This window comes from Oncorhynchus masou, unplaced genomic scaffold, assembly GCF_036934945.1.
Source record: "Oncorhynchus masou masou isolate Uvic2021 unplaced genomic scaffold, UVic_Omas_1.1 unplaced_scaffold_5361, whole genome shotgun sequence".
NCBI lineage: Eukaryota > Metazoa > Chordata > Actinopteri > Salmoniformes > Salmonidae > Oncorhynchus > Oncorhynchus masou.
The window spans coordinates 10,001-21,471 of record NW_027011772.1 but is presented as its reverse complement, the minus strand read 5'-3'; the positions used below and the strand labels follow the sequence as shown (position 1 = coordinate 21,471).

The 11,471-nt window shown below is 49.3% G+C and overlaps 1 protein-coding gene across 1 annotated transcript in view; it reads right to left on the bottom strand.

Moving 5' to 3' along the window:
• Positions 1-8,007: 8,007 nt before the first annotated feature.
• LOC135535955 (H(+)/Cl(-) exchange transporter 7-like) overlaps positions 8,008-11,471 on the bottom strand; it is a 4,402-nt gene continuing 938 nt past the window's right edge. The window contains exons 3-5 of the mRNA XM_064962359.1: positions 9,453-9,536; positions 9,187-9,280; positions 8,008-8,195 (exon numbers count right to left, since the gene is read on the bottom strand). Coding sequence (XP_064818431.1) covers positions 8,089-8,195; positions 9,187-9,280; positions 9,453-9,527 — 276 coding nt within the window. The 5' untranslated portion in view covers positions 9,528-9,536 and the 3' untranslated portion in view covers positions 8,008-8,088. The remainder of the gene's footprint in view (positions 8,196-9,186; positions 9,281-9,452; positions 9,537-11,471) is intronic.

Genomic DNA, 11,471 nt, shown 5'->3' with positions numbered 1-11,471 from the left:
GGGGTCCATGTGGAACTGGGCCTCCACTAGTGCATAGGGGTGTAGGGTCTAGGGGTCCATTTGGAACTGGGCCTCCACTAGTGCATAGGGGTGTAGGGTCTAGGGGTCCATGTGGAACTGGGCCTCCACTAGTGCATAGGGTGTAGGGTCTAGGGGTCCATGTGGAACTGGGCCTCCACTAGTGCATAGGGTGTAGGGTCCATAGGGGCCTCCATGTGGAACTGGGCCTCCACTAGTGCATAGGGGTGTAGGGTCTAGGGGTCCATGTGGAACTGGGCCTCCACTAGTGCATAGGGGTGTAGGGTCTAGGGGTCCATGTGGAACTGGGCCTCCACTAGTGCATAGGGGTGTAGGGTCTAGGGGTCCATGTGGAACTGGGCCTCCACTAGTCATATGTGGAACCATGGGCCTCCACTAGTGCATAGGGTGTAGGGTCTAGGGGTCCATGTGGAACTGGGCCTAGGGGTCCATGTGGAACTGGGCCTCCAGTGCATAGGGGTGGGGTCTAGGGTCCATGTGGAACTGGGCCTCCACTAGTGCATAGGGTGTAGGGTCTAGGGGTCCATGTGGAACTGGGCCTCCACTAGTGCATAGGGGTCCCATGTGGAACTGGGCCTCCCACTAGTGCATAGGGGTGTAGGGTCTAGGGGTCCATGTGGAACTGGGCCTCCCACTAGTGCATAGGGGTGTAGGGTCTAGGGGTCCATGTGGAACTGGGCCTCCACTAGTGCATAGGGGTGTAGGGTCTGCATAGGGTCCCATGTGGAACTGGGCCTCCACTAGTGCATAGGGGTGTAGGGTCTAGGGGTCCATGTGGAACTGGGCCTCCACTAGTGCATAGATCCATTTGGGTGTAGGGTCTAGGGGTCCATGTGGAACTGGGCCTGCACTAGTGCATAGGGGTGTAGGGTCTAGGGGTCCATTTGGAACTGGGCCTCCACTAGTGCATAGGGGTGTAGGGTCTAGGGGTCCATTTGGAACTGGGCCTCACAGTCATGTGCATTCAACTCAGGTAGCTAAGACAACCACATGTATGAATAAGTAAGGTAGCTAAGACAACCACCTATATGAGTAACGCAGGTAGCTGTGACAACCACACGTAAGGTAGCTATGACAACCACCTATATGAGTAACTCAGGTAGCTATGACAACCACATACATGAGTAACTCAGGTAGCTAAGACAACCACATACATGAGTAACTCAGGTAGCTATGACAACCACATACATGAGTAACTCAGGTAGCTAAGACAAACACATACATGAGTAACTCAGGTAGCTATGACAACCACAAGTAAGGTATCTATGACAACCACATATGAGTAACTCAGGTAGCTATGACAACCACATACATGAGTAACTCAGGTAGCTATGAACACCACATACATGAGTAACTCAGGTAGCTATGAACACCACATACATGAGTAACTCAGGTAGCTATGACAACCACATACATGAGTAACTCAGGTAGCTATGACAACCACATACATGAGTAACTCAGGTAGCTATGACAACCACATACATGAGTAACTCAGGTAGCTATGACAACCACATACATGAGTAACTCAGGTAGCTATGACAACCACATACATGAGTAACTCAGGTAGCTAAGACAACCACATACATGAGTAACTCAGGTAGCTATGACAACCACATACATGAGTAACTCAGGTAGCTATGACAACCACATACATGAGTAACTCAGATAGCTATGACAACCACATACATGAGTAACTCAGGTAGCTATGACAACCACATACATGAGTAACTCAGGTAGCTAAGACAACCACATACATGAGTAACTCAGGTAGCTAAGACAACCACATACATGAGTAACTCAGGTAGCTATGACAACCACATACATGAGTAACTCAGGTAGCTATGACAACCACCTATATGAGTAACTCAGGTAGCTAAGACAACCACCTATATGAGTAACTCAGGTAGCTAAGACAACCACATACATGAGTAACTCAGGTAGCTATGACAACCACCTATATGAGTAACACAAGCCTCTGCCTTTTTTAAAACAACACTTGTGTGAAGGTCAGACTAACCCGACTGTAGAGGGAGGACCAACACATGGTCTGTAAAACAACACAACTAGACGAGCAGTGGGCTCTTACCTGCAGCTCCATTATAATGAACAAAGGGAATCTCATAGAGGTTGACAACCACACTCTGTAGAACAGAGTAGCTATAACACAGGGTTTAGGACTAGACACCACAGACAGAGATAACACAGGGTTTGAGGACATACAGACACACTCAGGTGTAGACAAGGGATAACACAGGGCCTTTTTCGTGTTTAGGACTAGACACTCTGTAGACAGAGGATAACACAGGGTTTAGGACAGACACACTCTGTAGACAGAGGGATAACACAGGGTTTAGACTAGGCCACACTCTGTAGACAGAGAGATAACACAGGGTTTAGGACTAGACACTCTGTAGACAGAGATAACACAGGGTTTAGGACTAGACACACTCTGTAGACAGAGAGATAACACAGGGTTTAGGACTAGACACACTCTGTAGACAGAGAGATAACACAGGGTTTAGGACTAGACACACTCTGTAGACAGAGAGATAACACAGGGTTTAGGACTAGACACACTCTGTAGACAGAGAGATAACACAGGGTTTAGGACTAGACACACTCTGTAGACAGAGAGATAACACAGGGTTTAGGACTAGACACTCTGTAGACAGAGAGATAACACAGGGTTTAGGACTAGACACTCTGTAGACAGAGATAACACAGGGTTTAGGACTAGACACTCTGTAGACAGAGAGATAACACAGGGTTTAGGACTAGACACACTCTGTAGACAGAGAGATAACACAGGGTTTAGGACTAGACACTCTGTAGACAGAGAGATAACACAGGGTTTTATAAAACTGTGAAAAGGGTGGGTTTGGATAGACACTCTGTAGACAGAGATAACACAGGGTTTAGGACTAGACACTGTAGACAGAGAGATAACACAGGGTTTAGGACTAGACACACTCTGTAGACAGAGAGATAACACAGGGTTTAGGACTAGACACAATAACAGACAGAGATAACACAGGGTTTAGGACTAGACACTCTGTAGACAGAGAGATAACACAGGGTTTAGGACTAGACACTCTGTAGACAGAGAGATAACACAGGGTTTAGGACTAGACACTCTGTAGACAGAGAGATAACACAGGGTTTAGGACTAGAAACAATCTGTAGACAGACATAACACAGGGTTTAGGACTCCGACACTCTGATAAGACAGGGCTGGAGAGATAACACAGAGTTTATTACTAGACACATCTGGACAGGAAGAAATTCAGGTTGTTGAGATCATAGACAAAGAACTATGTAGACAGAGACACTATGATAAGAGATAACAGGGTCAGGAGTTTAGGGACTAGACACTCTGTAGACAGAGAGATAACACAGGGTTTAGGACTAGACACTATGTAGACAGAGGGATAACACAGGGTTTAGGACTAGACACTCTGTACAGAGATAACACAGGGTTTAGGACTAGACACTCTGTAGACAGAGAGATAACACAGGGTTTAGGACTAGACACTCTGTAACAGAGAGAGATAACACAGGGAGATTAGGACTAGACACTCTGACAGAGAGATAACACAGGGTTTAGGACTAGGAGACTCTGTAGACAGAGAGATAACACAGGGATTAGGACTAGACACTGTAGACAGAGAGAGACAGGGTTTAGGACTATCTAGACAGAGAGATAAGACAGGGTTTAGACTAGAGAGAGAACAGGAGAGAACTCGCAGGGTTTAGAGACTAGAGAGTAGAGAGGAGAGATAGGGTGAATGGAGTAGGAGAGAGAGAGATATAGAGAGAGGAGAGAGAGGGGAGGGAGAGGGAGAGAGGGAGTAGAGAGGAGAGAGAGAGTCTGAGTAGAGAGAGAGAAGAGAGGGTTTAGGAGTAGAGGAGAGAGAGTAGAGAGGAGAGAGTAGAGAGAGGAGAGTAGAGAGAGAGAGAGAGTAGAAGAGAGAGAGAGGGAGTAGAGAGGAGAGAGAGTTAGAGAGAGAGAGAGAGAGTAGAGAGGAGACAGAGAGACAATAAGAGAAGGAGACAGAACAGAGTCTGCTAGTCTCTAGAGAGAGAGAGAGAAAGAACAATAGATTTTAGATATAACCAGGAAAAGGATTGAGATTTAAAATCCCTTTTCAGAGAGGCCAGAGATAGGCAGCACCAGAGTCATTCCAAAAATTACAGACATACAACATGAGAAATGGAGTCGTAAAGGAAAGAGAGAGAATCCAGCCTCAGAGTACAAGGAGAGAGAGAGAGAAAACAGGAGAGGAGAAACATGGACAGGAAGAGAATTCAGGGTCAATGAGAAAGGGAGAGAGGAGAGGAGAGAGTGAGTATTTTGGAAGGCATTCCAAGAGGAAAAGAACATAGGAGGAGAAAGCCCTTTCACCAAATTCAGTTGGGACATTTGAACAGTTAGCAGGATAAAGTCCAGAGAGTAGAAGGAGAGTAACCAGTAAGGTCAGAGAGAAACCCAAAATGTCTTTGCAAGATAAAAGTAAACCAGACTGAGCCTAGGAGAGTAGAAAGGCCAGAGAGAACAGGGAGGACTGCTCTCCTCAGACACCAGACTGGGCAAGCCTTCCTACAGTAGAGGAGAGAGCCAGCCTTCCACTCCTCTCCTCAGACACAGACTAGAGCCAAAGTCTCCTCCCTCAAAAAGAGTAGAGAGTTCCCGAGACTGAAAGGAGAAACCAGAGACTGAGCCTTCTCAGTCAAAGGAGCCAGTAGACACCAGACTGAAAAGAGTTTAGAATTTAGGGACCCAGAGACACCAGACTCTTCCAGCCAAGCCTTCTCCTCAGACACCAGACTGAGCCAAGCCCTAGAAGACAGACTGAGAGCAGAGAGAGTACACCAGACATTTCTGAACAATGCAGAGACAGAGTAAAAAGAGAAAAGGAAGAGGGCATTAAGCTTCAGCTGATAAAGGAAGGAGACAGAACAACACATCTGCTAGTCTCTACTCTTCTTTCCAACAATATGTATTTTATTTAACCTTTATATAACCAGGAAGGGCTCATTGAGATTTAAAATCCTTTTTTCAAGAGCGTCCTCTCCTCAGACAAGATAGGCAGCACCAAGTCATCTCCAAGACACCAGACATACAACATGAAAAACTACCCCGTAATCTAGTAAAAAACATAGAATTCACAAGAGTATAAAAAAATCAAAAACAGCAAATTAAAAACATTGACAGGTCAGAGAATCAGCCTCAAGATCATTCATCAGTGATTTAAAAACACCAATCGGGACAAGTTCTTCCAGTTTTAAAGTATTTTTGAAGGCGTTCCAAGACAATGGCACAGAGTACATAAAAGCCCTTTCACCAAATTCAGTTGGGACATTTGGAACAGTTAGCAGGATAAAGTCCAGCGACACCAAGACTGAGCCAAGCCTTCCACATTTCTGAACAATACAAATGCAGAAATAAAAAAAGGTAGAAACCCAAAATGTCTTTGCAAATAAAAGTAAACCAGTGACTGAGCCTACGAGTGACTAGAGAAGGCCAGCCAACCCTGGTATACAAAGACTCCAAGCCTTCCACTCCTCTCCTCCGACACCAGACTGAGCCAAGCCTTCCCCTCCTCTCCTCCGACACCAGACTGGGCCAAGCCTTCCCCTCCTCTCCCTCAGACACCAGACTGAGCCAAGCCTTCCCCCACCTCTCCTAAGACACCAGACTGAGCCAAGCCTTCCCCTCTCCTCAGACACCAGACTAAGCCAAGCCTTCCTCCTCTCCTCTCCCTCAGACACCAGACTGAGCCAAGCCTTCCCCTCCTCTCCTCTCCTCAGACACCAGACTGAGCCAAGCCTTCCCCTCCTCTCCTAAGACACCAGACTGAGCCAAGCCTTCCCCTCCTCTCCTAAGACACCAGACTGAGCCAAGCCTTCCCCTCCTCTCTCAGACACCAGACTGAGCCAAGCCTTCCACTCCTCCTCCTACACCAGACTGAGCCAAGCCTTCCCCTCCTCTCCTCAGACACCAGACTGAGCCAAGCCTTCCCCTCCTCTCCTAAGACACCAGACTGAACCAAGCCTTCCCCTCCTCTCCTCAGACACCAGACTGAGCCAAGCCTTCCCCTCTCCTCTCCTCAGACACCAGACTGAGCCAAGCCTTCCCTCCTCTCCTAAGACACCAGACTGAACCAAGCCTTCCCTCCTCTCCTCCGACACCAGACTGAGCCAAGCCTTCCCTCCTCTCCTCAGACACCAGACTGAGCCAAGCCTTCCCCTCCTCTCCTCAGACACCAGACTGAACCAAGCCTTCCCTCCTCTCCTCAGACACCAGACTGAGCCAAGCCTTCCCCTCTCTCCTCAGACACCAGACTGAGCCAAGCCTTCCCCTCCTCTCCTCAGACACCAGACTGAGCCAAGCCTTCCCCTCCTCTCCTCAGACACCAGACTGAACCAAGCCTTCCCCTCCTCAGACACCAGACTGGGCCAAGCCTTCCCCTCCTCTCCTCAGACACCAGACTGAACCAAACCTTCCCCTCCTCTACTCAGACACCAGACTGAGCCAAGCCTTCCCCTCCTCTCCTCAGACACCAGACTGAGCCAAGCCTTCCCCCTCCTCTCCTCAGACACCAGACTGAGCCAAGCTTCCCCTCCTCTCCTTCGACACCAGACTGAGCCAAGCCTTCCCCTCCTCTCCTCAGACACCAGACTGAGCCAAGCCTTCCTCCTCCTCTCCTCAGACACCAGACTGAGCCAAGCCTTCCCCTCCTCTCCTCAGACACCAGACTGAGCCTTCCCTCCTCTCCTCCGACACCAGACTGAGCCAAGCCTCCTCTCCTCAGACACCAGACTGAGCCAAGCCTTCCCTCCTCTCCTCAGACACCAGACTGAGCCAAGCCTTCCCCTCCTCTCCCTCAGACACCAGACTGAACCAAGCCTTCCCCTCCTCTCCTCAGACACCAGACTGAGCCAAGCCTTCCCCTCCTCTCCTCAGACACCAGACTGAGCCAAGCCTTCCCCTCCTCTCCTCCGACACCAGACTGAGCCAAGCCTTCCCCCTCCTCTCCTAAGACACCAGACTGAGCCAAGCCTTCCCTCTCTCCTCAGACACCAGACTGAGCCAAGCCTTCCCCTCCTCTCCTCAGACACCAGACTGAGCCAAGCCTTCCCCTCCTCTCCTCAGACACCAGACTGAGCCAAGCCTTCCCCTCCTCTCCTCAGACACCAGACTGAGCCAAGCCTTCCCCTCCTCTCCTCCGACACCAGACTGAGCCAAGCCTTCCCCACTCCTCAGACACCAGACTGAGCCAAGCCTTCCCCTCCTCTCCTCAGACACCAGACTGAGCCAAGCCTTCCCCTCCTCTCCTCAGACACCAGACTGAGCCAAGCCTTCCCCTCCTCAGACACCAGACTGAGCCAAGCCTTCCCCTCCTCTCCTCAGACACCAGACTGAGCCAAGCCTTCCCCTCCTCTCCTCCGACACCAGACTGAGCCAAGCCTTCCCCTCCTCTCCTCAGACACCAGACTGAACCAAGCCTTCCCCTCCTCTCCTCAGACACCAGACTGAGCCAAGCCTTCCCCTCCTCTCCCTCAGACACCAGACTGAGCCAAGCCTTCCCCTCCTCTCCTCAGACACCAGACTGAGCCAAGCCTTCCCTCCTCTCCTCAGACACCAGACTGAGCCAAGCCTTCCCCCTCTCCTCAGACACCAGACTGAGCCAAGCCTTCCCCTCCTCTCCTCAGACACCAGACTGAGCCAAGCCTTCCCCTCCTCTCCTCAGACACCAGACTGAGCCAAGCCTTCCTCCTCTCCTCAGACACCAGACTGAGCCAAGCCTTCCCCTCCTCTCCTCAGACACCAGACTGAGCCAAGCCTTCCCCTCCTCTCCTAAGACACCAGACTGAGCCAAGCCTTCCACTCCTCTCCTCAGACACCAGACTGAGCCAAGCCTTCCCCCTCCTCTCCTAGACACCAGACTGAGCCAAGCCTTCCCCTCCTCTCCTCAGACACCAGACTGAACCAAGCCTTCCCCTCCTCTCCTCAGACACCAGACTGAGCCAAGCCTTCCCCTCCTCTCCTCAGACACCAGACTGAACCAAGCCTTCCCCTCCTCTACTTACTATCCTCCATGTGAGCATCTGGTTCCAGAAAGAAGCCCCCTCCTCCAAACTGAATAAAACACCACCTGGCATAAAGAGGAAGGAAGGGGGAGAATAAAACACAGACCTGACACAGAGAGAGAGAGAGAAGAGACAGAGACAGAGAGACACAGAGAGAGACACAGAGAGAGAGACACAGAGAGAGACACAGAGAGAGAGAGACAGGAAAACTTTGTGGGACATGTGCAGAGTGGGACATGTTGTGCAGAGGGACATGTTGTGCAGAGTGGGACATGTTGTGCTGAGGGACATGTTGTGCAGAGTGGGACATGTTGTGCAGAGTGGGACATGTTGTGCAGAGTGGGACATGTTGTGCAGAGTGGGACATGTTGGGTGCAGAGTGGGACATGTTGTGCTGAGGGACATGTTGTGCTGAGGACATAGACAGAGAGGGACATGTTGTGCAGAGGGACATGTTGTGCTGAGGGACATGTTGTGCAGAGTGGGACATGTTGTGCAGAGTGGGACATGTTGTGCTGAGGGACATGTTGTGCAGAGTGGGACATGTTGTGCAGAGTGGGACATGTTGTGCAGAGTGGGACATGTTGTGCTGAGGGACATGTTGTGCTGAGGGACATGTTGTGCAGAGTGGGACATGTTGTGCTGAGGGACATGTTGGCCATGAAAGGGGGACATGTTGTGCTGAGGGACATGTTGTGCAGAGTGGGACATGTTGTGCAGAGTGGGACATGTTGTGCAGAGTGGGACATGTTGTGCTGAGGGACATGTTGTGCTGAGGGACATGTTGTGCTGAGGGACATGTTGTGCTGAGTGGACATGTTGTGCTGAGTGGGACATGTTGTGCTGAGTGGGACATGTTGTGCTGAGGGACATGTTGTGGAGGGACATGTTGTGCTGAGGTACATGGTGCTGAGGGACATGTTGTCCTGAGGGACATGTTGTGCTGAGGGACATTCTGTGTCAGAAATACAAAGATCTGCAGAGACATGTTGTGCAGAGGGGACATGTTGTGCTGAGGGACATGTTGTGCTGAGGGACATGTTGTGCTGTGTGTACCAACTGGTGCTCCAAAAGCAGCAGACACTCCTGCAGCCGCTCCAGTTGATACAAAGTCCATCTTCTCTGTGTCTCTACGGAAATACTCAAAGATCTACACACAGTGAGAGAAGTTAAGACATGTTAAGACACACACAGTGAGAGAGAGAACATGTTAAGACACACAGTGAGAGAGAGAACATGTTAAGACACACAGAGAGAGAGAGAGAACATGTTAGACAGTAGATACCACACATTAAACACCAGACTGTACAACAGCCTCCTACCTTGAAGTCCTTCTTCAGGGAGGTACTGCGTCCCTGGGAGACTCCTGCTGCCACCACGGCACCAGAGTGGATCATGGGACCTTCCTACAGGATTATGGGTAGGGAGACAGAGGCCGTCAAACACACACACACACACACACACACCCGTCAGATACACACAGACACTGGTTGGTCACCTCATTAGTCAGTCTGTATTTCACCAAATTAGTCAGTCTGTATTTCACCAAATTAGTCAGTCTGTATTTCACCAAATTAGTCAGTCTGTATTTCACCTGGCTGGTTGGTCACCTCATTAGTCAGTCTGTATTTCACCTGGCTGGTTGGTCACCTCATTAGTCAGTCTGTATTTCACCTGGCTGGTTGGTCACCTCATTAGTCAGTCTGTATTTCACCTGGCTGGTTGGTCACCTCATTAGTCAGTCTGTATTTCACCTGGCTGGTTGGTCACCTCATTAGTCAGTCTGTATTTCACCAAATTAGTCAGTCTGTATTTCGACTCATTAGTCAGTCTGTATTTCGACTCATTAGTCAGTCTGTATGTCACCTGGCCGGTTGGTCACCTCATTAGTGGGAAGGTGTTTCACCAGGCTGGCCCAGGTGATATTTAAGAGTGGCCCAGTGCTCCAGATGTCTTGATAGATGTGGAGGGTTAACTCCTCTAGTTGTCTTGATAGACGTGGAGGGTTAACTCCTCTAGTTGTCTTGATAGATGTGGAGGGTTAACTCCTCTAGTTGTCTTGATAGATGTGAAGGGTTAACTACTCTAGTTGTCTTGGTAGATCTGGAGGGTTAACTCCTCTAGTTGTCTTGGTAGATGTGGAGGGTTAACTCCTCTAGTTGTCTTGATAGATGGAGGGTTAACTCCTCTAGTTGTCTTGATAGATGTGGAGGGTTAACTCCTCTAGTTGTCTTGATAGATGTGGAGGGTTAACTCCTCTAGTTGTCTTGATAGATGTAGAGGGTTAACACCTCTAGTTGTCTTGATAGAGAGGGTTACCTCCTCTAGTTGTCTTGATAGATGTGGAGGGTTAACTCCTCTAGTTGTCTGAGATGTGGAGGGTTAACTCCTCTAGTTGTCTTGAGAGATGTGGAGGGTTACCTCCTCTAGTTGTCTTGAGAGATGTGGAGGGTTACCTCCTCTAGTTGTCTTGGTAGATGTGGAGGGTTACCTCCTCTAGTTGTCTTGGTAGATGTGGAGGGTTAACTCCTCTAGTTGTCTTGATAGATGTGGAGGGTTAACTCCTCTAGTTGTCTTGATAGATGTGGAGGGTTAACTCCTCTAGTTGTCTTGAGAGATGTGGAGGGTTAACTCCTCTAGTTGTCTTGAGAGATGTGGAGGGTTAACTCCTCTAGTTGTCTTGATAGATGTGGAGGGTTAACTCCTCTAGTTGTCTTGGTAGATGTGGAGGGTTAACTCCTCTAGTTGTCTTGATAGATGTGGAGGGTTAACTACTCTAGTTGTCTTGAGAGATGTGGAGGGTTACCTCCTCTAGTTGTCTTGATAGATGTGGAGGGTTAACTACTCTAGTTGTCTTGGTAGATGTGGAGAGTTAACTCCTTTAGTTGTGTCTCCCTATTTGATTGTTAGACATTCGTTCATCTGTTTTCCCTGATTTTGTTTTCCTCCAATATTGTGGTTTGCCTCCTGTCTTTCAGTTTGGTGTTGGTTTTTATTTTGTTTGCCTGTTCCTGGTCAATTTAGTGGGTCTGATGGTTGGTCCCTCTTAGATTCCAGTTGTTGTTGCTAGACAACATTCAATGGACACTGTGGACACTGTTGTTGCTAGGCAACATTCAGTAGACACTCCCACGAGTGTCTTTCAGAACCCCTCCTAAAACCAGACCTGTTTCCTTTTGGTTGTTGCCAGTGACTCTTCGTTAGTTCTGCCTTCTTCTGTTCCGAGTGACATTAATGGTTTGCTTGCCGAGGAACGTAATAATGACCTGAGTTGAACCAGGACTCGTGTTCTATCGCGGTCACCTGGCCAATTACCATCATCCAACATCCATGAGCGTCAC